This window comes from Macrobrachium nipponense, chromosome 5 (assembly GCF_015104395.2).
Source record: "Macrobrachium nipponense isolate FS-2020 chromosome 5, ASM1510439v2, whole genome shotgun sequence".
Classification (NCBI taxonomy): domain Eukaryota; kingdom Metazoa; phylum Arthropoda; class Malacostraca; order Decapoda; family Palaemonidae; genus Macrobrachium; species Macrobrachium nipponense.
The window spans coordinates 29532720-29544267 of record NC_061107.1 but is presented as its reverse complement, the minus strand read 5'-3'; the positions used below and the strand labels follow the sequence as shown (position 1 = coordinate 29544267).

The following is an 11548-nucleotide window of genomic DNA, read 5'->3' as shown; positions in this document are numbered from 1 at the left end:
ACTCAGGCTTGGTCGTCTTACACTCCTTGCTTGGAAGCCTTGGTGGGAGCTACACAGGATCCCAAATCATCTCTTAAGCTTCCTTTGTCGGGGCATGTCCAGTCGGTCTTGCATGAGATTAACGCCTCTGTTTCGGACAGGGACAGTTCGCTTCGCTCTAGGGGTTCTGCCAAGCTACTGCCCCTGCCTCTCACGAGACATAGGAAGTACTATGCTATGAACTCTGCTTTTTTGATGTCGCGCCATCTTAACCCAGAGGTCATTAGCCTGAAGCCGGGATTGACTTTGGAGCAGGTGAGGTTGGTGGCTCCGTCCTTGTCTCCGCAAGATGCCTTAGCATTGAAATCTACGGCAGCCTCCATGTTGCAGACGGTTTCTTGGTTGGACTCCCTGTAAGGGTTGGTGAGTGCATCCTCACTTGCCAGTCTGTTGCAGTCCGGGGGCAAGGCGTTTTCATATATGGCTCACCTCAGTGCTAATTTATGAGCTAACCTTCTTCTTATTAGAAGAGATGCGGCTTTGTTTAGGATGGAGAGATCAGTTGACATGGAGTCCTTGCAGGCATTGAGGAACGGAGATCTGTTGGAGTCCCAATATTTGTTTCCTCGGACAGAGCTCGTGAATGCAATAGACTGGCGCCTGGCTGACACCAAAGACAGACTGGTGCACCAGGCTGTGTCCAAGTCGGAGTCTTGTCCTCGGTGACGTCCGGCTCCTCCTCGTCCCCCTTTCCAGCAGCAATCAAGGAGATTGTCGCCTGGTAGGCCGTCAAGGAATTTGAGTTCGGCAGGGCCTTCCCGTTTGACTCAACCTAGGTCAGAGGATCAACTTCCCTTTCGCTCTCATTCCTTTAAGCCAAGAAGGGGCCCAATGGGCAGAAGTAAAGGGGGCCGACGATAGTTTAGGCACCTCTCCCTCTCCTGCGCCACGGGTGGGGGCTGCCTGGCGGGCCATTGGGCCAAGTGGCAGAGTTATGGGGTGGAGAAGTGGGTGGTAGATGTCCTTCGGGTGGGGTACCTATGCCATTCGACTTCTCTCCTCCTCTGTCGGACAAGTCGCAGCTCAGGAAGGCATATCCTCCAGATTCTCCAAAGTTCTTGGCTCTTCTGGAGGAAGTGCAGAAGATGCTGGACAAGGATGCGATAGAGGATGTGGTGCGTCCGTCTCCGGGGTTTTACAGTCACATCTTCTTGGTGCCCAAGGTGTTGGGAGGATGTAGGCCTGTGATCGACTTATCCACCTTGAGTCACTTCATCAGGAAGACATGGTTCAAGATGGAGACCCCGCGTTCGGTGTTGGCAGCTGTGAGGGAAGGCGGCTTCATGCTTTCGATAGACTTAAGGGACAAGGTCTTCGAGTTCAAAGTCTTGTGCGCTTCAGGCTGACAACAGCTCCTCAAGTGTTCACAAGGGTCTTCTCTCTTGTGTCAAGTTGGGCTTATGCTCAGGGGATCCGTTTGCTGAGGTACCTCAACGATTGGTTAGTCTTGGCAGTTTCCAGGGAAAAGCTGCTGCAGGACAGGGATTGTCTACTTTGGTTCTGTCTGGAACTGGGCATAGTAGTTAACCAGGAAAAGTCGAACCTCGTACCCAGTCAAAGGATTCTCTACTTGGGCATGGTCATTGATACGACAGTGGCAAAAGTTTTCCCGTCGGATCAGAGATTGGAGAAGTTGCAGTTGGTGGCACGCGACTTCCTGTCGAAACCACATCAGTCAGGTCATCAGTGGCAGGTTCTTCTGGAAGTGTTGTCTTTCCTGGAGAAGCTGGTCCCTCATGGGCGTCTTCATCTTTAGTCTCTGCAATGGAGACTGGGAGAATTCTGATCTCCAGCATGTCCACCCCTGTTAATGGTTCCTCTGTCTCTGGAAGTGAGAGAAGACCTACGTTGGTGGTTGGACGACCAGAATCTTTTGAAGGGTGTCCATCTGCGTTCTCTTCCACTAGACTTCCTTCTATTCTCGGACACCTCCCTCGCAGGGTGGGTGGCTCATTTAGGCAGCCTCATCGCTTTAGGTGTTTGGAGTTTGGAGGGCAAGCAGCAGCATATCAACGTCTTGGAGTTGAAGGCAGCCTTCCTGGGTCTGGGGAAGAGACAGCGACTACACTATCAAAAAGGTCCTTTTCTAATCTGGTCATCCTCCATAATCCTTTATATTTGCCAAACAAAGATAGTACCTTCCCAATTACCATCTGGGTGGAAATGCTGAATGCTGACTCACTTTCTATTCATGTTTCATCCATAACTAACACCCAGTTTGGTGATTTGGGCAAGAACCAGAGTGTGGTCTGCCATAGAAATGGTCCATTAGGCAAGACCTAGTGCCTTAGCAACACCACTGGCATCTTGACCTTTTATACATCCCAGCATTTAAATAACCATGCTTTTATGAAATGGCCATATTTTTGTGAAAGGGCCTACTTATGAGCGAAGGAAGTCTTACTGGAAACTGGCTCATTTCAGGCTGCCCAGCACTGCCCAGCCCTAATGCTATTCAAATACTAATACTATCTCCAAAAGTGTTGAAGATAAAGGAAGAATTCTTTCGATAGCTAAAACCTTACATCTTTAAATTTTGCCCCATATAAGATTTATTTTTAAAATATCATAAATTCACTTTTAAATTATTTTTTAATTATTGCATTTCTGGCAGTTGGGCACGGCCCAGCTCTAACGCTATTCAAATGCTAATAGTATCTCCAAAAATATTGAAGATAAAGAAAAATTCTTTTGGCAGATAAAACCATACATCTTTAAATTTCATCCCATATAAGATTTATTTTTAAAATATAAATTCATATTTAAATGAGTTAACCCTTTGATGGTTCAACTGGAAGCTTTGCAAGTTATCACCTTTAGGGCACCCTACTGGTGCATATGGGAAGAGACCAAAGTAGGATACAGTTGACCCCCGGTATTCGTGGGAGATATGTACCACAATTGCCCTTGAATAGCTAAAATCTATGAATACTTAAAACCCCTCTAAAAACACTTAAAAAACTGTATTTTGATAGTTAAAAGAATACTCTAAAAATAATTATATCTGAGTATTTTGATAGTTTTATCACAGTAAGAGCATTTAGTCATAAAAATTATATGAAAAAACAGTAATTAGAGAATAATTCTCAGTGTAAAATACCATGAATAGGTGAATTTTCCCTGAGTGATATGTATACGTATATGTTCCATAGAGAAATCTACTAATCCAGAACTGTGATTAGGTGGGCATTGACTTTTCTTATATTATGATCACTTGTTGCTTACTGATGCAATATACCTAAACAGTGCATTGCTTTTTATTGTAGCCTTCCCAACATTATGTAGCAGCTGTATGCTATTTTTCTTTCCTTCAGCAGCATTTAGACATTTAATTGATAACTGTCATCAAACTTCCATTACCACCAACATCCCAGTCTCCCTCCTTGACCCTGGATTGAGGATATCTTGTTACCTGGTCCAAGACATTAATATTCTTTTTGTGATGGTTTGACCCACATCACCACAGAAGTGGTTATGGGAATTTTGAAGGAATTGCTTATGTCACTTGTAACATCTTTAATCACTGTCTCCATCATAGTGGCACTCTCCTAGTGATCTTGTTGGCTCTAATATTGTAGATTGTAGCGATTCCCATAAGTAAAGTTGTAACTGAATATGAGTTGATAATGACCTTCAAGGGAAGAGGTTTTACTCCACAGCCTCCCACACCTCTTCTTATGATGTTTTTGTGCTGGAGACATTGATGGGCCATAGCTAGAGATCAAAAGGGTTGATGTTATTTATCCTTGGCTTAGGATGGTTTCTGTGACTATGGCCAGCAAGTCTCTTACTTCTCAATTTCTGACGTTTTCTTCTGGGAAGAAATCAAGGTTAGACACTTTTAGCGAGACATTCATTCTAGTTCAGTGTTTGGATGAGATTAAAACACTTTTAGCCAGAGATCTACAAGATGAGGTTTTCTTTTCAGATGCTTTTAACCCTTTAACGCCGATTGGACGTATTAAACGTCGATATAAATTGTCTGTTGGGTACCGATTGGACGTATGGTACGTAGATATAAAATTTTTTTTTTAAAATTCGCTGAAAAATAGTTATAGGCCTACTAGGTGAAAACTTTTAATCACGCACCTTGGGGGATGCTGGGAGCTCACGGATCAAGGCGTTGTTTTGTTTACAATCGTTGCCCAGGCGTGCAAGCGCGAATTTCTTTCTTCTCGCACTAAAAAGTATCAGCGACACATCTCCGAAATTATTTCGTCACTTTGACATAATTTTTGCACCATTTTATATTAGCCGTTACATGGAGTATTATATATGAAAATGTGCGCAATTTCATGTAAAATACAATTAAAAACAACTCATGGTTGTAGCTTTTATCAGTTTTGAAATATTTTCATATAAATATCGATAAGTGCCAAAATTTCAACCTTCGGTCAACTTTGACGCTACCAAAATGGGTGAAAAACGCATTTGTAAGCTAAAACTCTTATATTCTAGTAATATTCAATCATATACCTACATTTTGCAACAAATTGGAAGTCTAGCACAATATTTCGATTTACGGTGAATTTATGAAAAAAACATTTTCCTTACGTCCACGCTGTAACTCTTCCGAAAAAATCAGAAATTTTTTTGTCCGATTGTCGTAATGTTTGCACCATTTTAAATTAGCCGTTACATAAAGTTTTATATATGGAAATGTGTTCAATTTCATGTAGAATACAACTAAAAACAACCTATGGTTGTAGCTTTTATCAGTTTTGAAATATTTTCATATAAATAACGATAAGTGCCAAAATCTCAACCTTTGGTCAACTTTGACTCGACAGAAATGGTCAAAAAACGCAATTGTAAGCTAAAACTCTTACATTCTAGTAATATTCAATCATTTACCTTTATTTTGCAACAAATTGGAAGTCTCTAACACAATATTTCGATTGATGGTGAATTTATGAAAAAAACATTTTCCTTACGTCCGCGCGGTAACTCTTCCGAAAAAAATCAGAAATTTTTTCGTCCGATTGTCATAATGTTTGCACCATTTTAAATTAGCCATTACATAAAGTTTTACATATGAAAATGTGCGCAATTTCATGTAGAATACAACTAAAAACAACTCATGGTTGTAGCTTTTATCAGTTTTGAAATATTTTCATATAAATAACGATAAGTGCCAAAATTTCAACCTTTGGTCAACTTTGACTCTACCAAAATGGTTGAAAAATGCAATTATAAGCTAAAACTCTTACATTCTAGTAATATTCAATCATTTATCTTTATTTTGCAACAAATTGGAAGTCTTTAGCACAATATTTCGATTTATGGTGAATTTATGAAATAAACTTTTTCCTTATGTCCTTGCGGTAACTCTTCCGAAAAAATCAGAAATTTTTTCGTCCGATTGTCGTAATGTTTGCACCATTTTAAATTAGCCGTTACATAAAGTTTTATATATGAAAATGTTTGCAATTTCATGTTGAATACAAAAAAAAATAACCTATGGTTGTAGCTTTAATCAGTTTCGAAATATTTTCATATAAATAACAATAAATAGAAAAAATTCGTCCTTTGGTCAACTTTAACTTGACCAAAATGGTCAAAAACTGCAATTGTAAGCTACAACACTTACAGTCTAGTAATATTCAATCAATTATCTTCATTTTGCAACAAACAAGAAGTCTCTAGCACAATATTTCGATTTATGGTGAATTTTTTAAAACTGCTTTTTTTATACGTCTGCGCATTACGAATTCATGCATAATGTTGTGATAATATTTTCTTTGTGTTGCCTTGATTGTTTTACAATGTGTTATATACCAAAATGATTGCAATTTAGTGTACAATACAACGAAAAAAATTAAATCGTTAGCTTTAACCGTTTTGTTCACAGCGCGATTTGTATACAATTACATATATATATGAAATTTTTTTTGCGCTGTCATATATCCCAATATTTATATATGATAATGATATTTTTTTTCATTTCTGATAGTTGCATACTAAACTTCAAGCAATGATAAAAAAAAGGAGCCAAAAATGAACTCTTAATCTTGAAAACTAAATGTGCTGTGATTTTTTGAAAAAAAAAAAAAATTCCGCTTTGGCGCTCACTTGCGAACGCCGCCGGCATACAGGAGATGAATTTTAAAATATCGCTTTGGCGTTTAAGGGTTAATTGGATGATTGTTGCAAACTGTCTATTTATTTCTAGCCCAATCTGACCAAGAATCTTAGAGGATAGAGGTCTCTCAACCATTTGTTCTAATTTGGCAAGTTCTGGACAAACTTCTCTTGGAGTTATTCTCTGGCCTCCTTCCCCTGTTAGTGGTGTCATCTAGCTTGGAAGAAGCTTCTGTTTCAACCATAAGTTCATGTTTTGCAAGAACTCAAGAATGTTGTGTTTTCATGCAAGTTCTCTGAGGAAAAACCTTTTCAGATGAAGCACTTGAAGGAATCTTTAAGTCTTACAGAATTTTGATTTCCAGTCTTTACCAGGCTGAGTGGGTGCAGTGCTGTGATTGGAGTAATCAGTAGGATTATTAATCTTCTGAACACCATAACTCCTCTTGTTACCAACTTTTTTCTCTTGCCCAGGAGTCCTTTCTGTAGTCTGAATTTCTTAGACTAAATCTTGGTTCCTCCATGGAGCTGAGAAGGTTTATATAACCAGCTCTTTAAAAAGGTGGTACCTTGTTGGCCTCATAAGCCTCGAAAGTGGTGTCTTATTGTAGTAATTGGGAATCCCACTAAAACTCCATGCAAGCCTTTGGTGGAGGTTTTGTTGCTGAATCTTACATGGGGGACAGTCTTCAAACTGGTGTTTGCATTTTCAAGACAGGCTAGCAGATTTCATGCTTTCTCAAATAAGGTTCTCCTTCTAGAAGATGGATTTCTATTAGGTTGTTCTTTGCAGCTACAGTGAAGCAAAAGCTCCTATGCTGATTTGCCATCCATTGTGCCCTAGATAATTCTTTTCTGATCATTTGTCACAGTTAAAGAAGAGCTGCTTCTGTGTCTTATCAGATCAGCATGGTGCCATTGCCTCAGGTAGACCATAGGTCGCAGAGGCAATTCCTCGTGACTGTCAGAAAGTTAAGTTTTCTGTCAGAAAGTTAAGTTTTGCAGGTAAGAGTTTTAATCCAGAAAATCAGAGCTCTTCCTACTTCAGTTGTTTTTAGAGATAGCTTAGATGTTATTTCTTGTAAATGCAGTCACTTTTCACAGAATCTTATCCCAGGTATTCCCTTGGGATGGATGTTTGATATATTGGGACCAGTAGTAGTAGTAGTAGTAGTGATGGGCCAAATTTCACATACTATAAAAAATGTAGGAAGTCATGTTCATCTTATCATTCGCTCTTATATGGCTACTTGTTGCAATGCCTCACATACGTATATGCTGAAGATCTTGTCCCTTATTTTCATACACCCGAGGTTCATCTTAGATTTAACAACCATCTTAGATATGAAACTTGGATCCTGGATCTTTCAGTACTCAGTTATCATTACAGTGTAATCTACAGATGAAAGATTTTTTAAAACAAATCATTTGTACAGTGATTTCTCCTGTTTTCAGCCTCAGTCATACTGGAGGCTCCAGGGCGTGTATGAAGCATAGTTACTGCTTTTTCTGTCAGTGAAACAAGAGTTTATGTGGACATTTTTTTTTTTTAGAGTTGTTTACTTATTAAGTTCCCACTACTTGAATTGGAAATGTAAGTATGTATAATTATAGCTAGAACTTCTGTTTTATTGGAAAATAAAGCAAAATAGATACTATCAAGGATGTTGGAGCCTTTGCAAAGTTTTTAGCAAAAAATTTCCATTTTATAATAAAAGACTCAATTATTGTTTAAGGTTTCCCTTATCCCTTTCACTGAAAAGAAATTATGAATGAAAGTTTGAGCATTTGTAATGATAGATGGAGTGTAACTGAATATGCATTTTCCTTTTCAGGTTATGTGAGTGTATAATAGGTTGTTGTTCCCGCCGTCGCCAATTGGCAGCCAGATCCATACGTATTGGCCATCAAACAACTGAAAAATTCCCTCCAAATGTTATACGCAATCAAAAATATAATTTCATATCATTTTTCCCCTTGGTAGGTATCTTTCTTTGTTTATTGTGCAAAGAGGATTTGTTGTATTTAATTTTGTTTGCAGTTTTGATTTTTTATTTTATGCTGCAGTAACAGTAGGATAGAATAGCTCATCAATACTACTGAGTTTTGTGTATCAGGTTTTTTGGGCCATGGGTAAATTTGTTCTTTAAGAAATGTGAAAAAAGCCAAAAAAGTTTTTTAGTTAGGAAGTAATGAAGGAAGAAGACAAAAGAAATGGGTGAGAGGGTAAAAGTTTTGGTTTGTAGCCTGCAGTGCACAGTAAAAGGTTATTAGAGAGGCCTATAAAGAGACATCAGTTTGGTATATAAATATATACACTGACATTAGAAAGGATTGTTAAGTAGTGGAGGTTCTATTTACTGAAAAATTCTGTCCCCAAGGCAGGTTTATCCTTTTCGTTATGGCTAACTTCTACATTTCTTTGACCCTTTTCTTGTTCTTGCATTTTTTATGCATGGGTTCGAAAAAGCCATTTGGTTGCCCATCCCACTAGTAATTGCACTAACCAAAAATAATAAGCTACGAATATTTTGTAGACAAGTGCTGTTTTGTCAGCTTTAGTTAAGCAAAGCGATCCCATTTTCCTGATCTCTTAGCCATCCCTCTTTCAAAGTACTATGTCTAAATTCTGTTTAGAACTGAACCCAATTTTCTTATATTCATAGACTGATAAAATCTTATCTTGTGTGTGTGTGTCTATGTCTGTGTGTGGGTGCTTTTACAAAAACTACGTGCAATATTGTATATGGATTAGTATTCAAAATGTTATTATCACGTGCAGTTTCAGCTGTCCAAAAATTAGTGTATAAATTGTCACTTATCTCTAGTTGACATAATGATTGACGAGCATGTTATCTTTCAATAAGGTGAGTCTTGGATAACTGAAATGGGTATAAATCAGTTAAAAGGCAGGATATATCGATGGTGTATGCTTATTTACTTAAGAATATTAAATCTCATTATGAACGGTAAAATATTTAGTCTAATTTTGAACGGTTTCTTTCTTCCAAAGTTATTTTTAGTTACATTTTCGGCTATAGAACTCACTAGATGCCCAAATTTTATTGTAAACTCAAACAAAAGAGTTTTCAAGATGCTAGTGTACAGCTGTGTCAGGAAAATAAAAGGATAAAGATAAAAGTTAGAGTGATGGTTTGTTAAAGCAAAATATAGAGAATAGATGTGTAGAATAGAGAAAAGAAACAAACGGAAGTATTTTAAACCAAAATTTTATTAAAGCAGTAACTGATACAAACCACATTCAGATGTAGCAGTGTAAAACTGTCAAAACTTGCTTTTTTTCCTCTCATTTAGACAACAAAAACTCATCTCTTGCAATTGACATTATTCTTTATTTTTTTTTTTATTATATTGGTACATATTTAATGTAATTTTCTTTTTCATTTCAGGTATTGTTTGAACAGTTCAAATTCTTCTTGAATCTCTACTTTCTTGTAATGGCAACATCCCAGTTCATACCAGAACTTCGTATTGGATATTTGTATACTTACTGGGGTCCTTTAGTAAGTCGGAACATGATACCATAGTATATTATGTGAAATATTTTATATTCTTTGTGTCAGTAATCATTTCTGGATTATGATTCTACCATGTTTCAAAGTTTTTATAGTGAATTTTTCTTTGTTTATCAAAGAGTCAATGTATAAAAAAAGTTGGTTGATGGTATTATTAACCTACACTTTTTTTTGCAGGGATTTGTTATTTTGGTTACTATGATTCGTGAAGCAGTCGATGATGTGAGGAGAAGGCAGCGAGACAATGAAGTCAATCAACAGAGATACAAGAAGTTAACTTCTCTTGGGGGTCAACGCACAATAACCAGTGCCAACATCAAAGTTGGTGACTTAATATTTGTAGAGAAGGTATGTCACTAAATATTAGAGACTAGTTGAGAAAGAAACATTTTCATTATTAACTGCAAGACTTGCCCACATAAACTTGATATGTACTTACAAGTTCATTACTTTAATAGTTTTAACACCTACAGGTTTTTCAGCTGCTTAATTATTGCTGACATGAAAACGAAAAGAAGAATATGGCATAATTTCAAACATTGCAGTGGAAATTTTTTAATCTTTATAAAAAAATATACTTATAGGTGAAATTTTCTTCCTATTAATAAAGTGTAGTGAAATTTCATGCCTAACTTTTACCCCATAGGACCAGCGAGTACCTGCAGATATGGTCTTTTTACGTACAACTGAGACTAATGGTGCCTGCTTTATAAGAACTGATCAGCTAGATGGTGAAACAGACTGGAAGTTACGTCTAGCTGTTCCTGCTACTCAGAAACTAGATTCAAATGAAGAACTATTTTCAATGGATGCTACTGTGTATGCTGAAAAACCCCAGAAGGATATTCACAATTTCATAGGAAATTTTGCTAAGGTAAATATGAAGTGCTTTCATTGTCAAACAATTCCATTATTATAATAAAAACCTCTTTTCTTTGGGATTTGAATTACAGTCTGACCTCTTAAATCCGGCACTACTTGGTCCGGCAACTCCCATTAACTAGTTTTATTTGAGATGAATCTTACCTACTGTTAAAGTTAGCTATATCTCCCCGCCGATTAGTTGAGTCGGCATTCAAACAAAAAATTGAATGGCTGCCCGGATGACTGTCTAGTTTACCTTTTCTCCACCAGGTGTTTTTCGAATGTTTTAACTCTTGTCAGAATTCTCCTTTCTGCCATTGTGGTTAGGCGATTGTTGGTATTCTATGAATTTTGGCTGTTTTACACCTGTTTACGGCATTGTAATTTCATTTTCCTGGGATATCTTCCAACGGAAGCAAAACCAATAACATCAGGCTATGTTGGAATGTTTTTGGTGTAACCATGATGTTGAAATTGGAAGTTGATCAACATTTGGTTTGTACTTGCAAGGGTACAGTGTGTGATCTTGGAACTACTAGATGAAAAATGTAGGGAATTGTTCTGAGAAGTGTATGCCTGAATATGTCAGATATAGGAAAGACGGGAAACTAATAGATTGCTAAAGCTTTTTGTTAGGTCAGGACTTAAACCTCTCAGGCTATCCCTACTCAAACTAGGCATTTTGGTAGCGCTAGTATTGACTTCCTTTGTAGCTCCACCTTCTGCTCCCCATTTGGTTCAGGCAAAGCATAACGAGAAGGTAGAATATAACATTAAACCTATTTTCAGTTCTAATACAAGTTGAACTGAGTTCGTGACGGGAATGTGCTGAATCCCGACATAGTGTGCGCTCTTTTTTGAGTTTCCTGTTAGAAGTAAGGTGTTAGTGCCCTCTTCTGCCCGTAGCCCGAGCCTAGGACTGCCCTGTGATAGTTGGTAATGTCCGCTGCCAGGGAACTGGGTCGGTTTCTTGGGACGATGGGGTTTTGTGCCCTCCAATTCCTACTTCGCCCTTTTCATGGTCTGAA

General features: G+C 37.8%; 1 protein-coding gene across 1 annotated transcript in view; it reads left to right on the top strand.

Annotated features, from left to right (window-relative positions):
* Window positions 1-7950: 7950 nt before the first annotated feature.
* LOC135215743 (probable phospholipid-transporting ATPase IIB) overlaps window positions 7951-11548 on the top strand; it is a gene marked incomplete at its 5' end in the record, with an annotated part of 221213 nt that continues 217615 nt past the window's right edge. Inside the window, 4 exons of the mRNA XM_064250698.1 lie at window positions 7951-8100; window positions 9531-9644; window positions 9834-10004; window positions 10303-10530. Coding sequence (XP_064106768.1) covers window positions 7951-8100; window positions 9531-9644; window positions 9834-10004; window positions 10303-10530 — 663 coding nt within the window. The remainder of the gene's footprint in view (window positions 8101-9530; window positions 9645-9833; window positions 10005-10302; window positions 10531-11548) is intronic.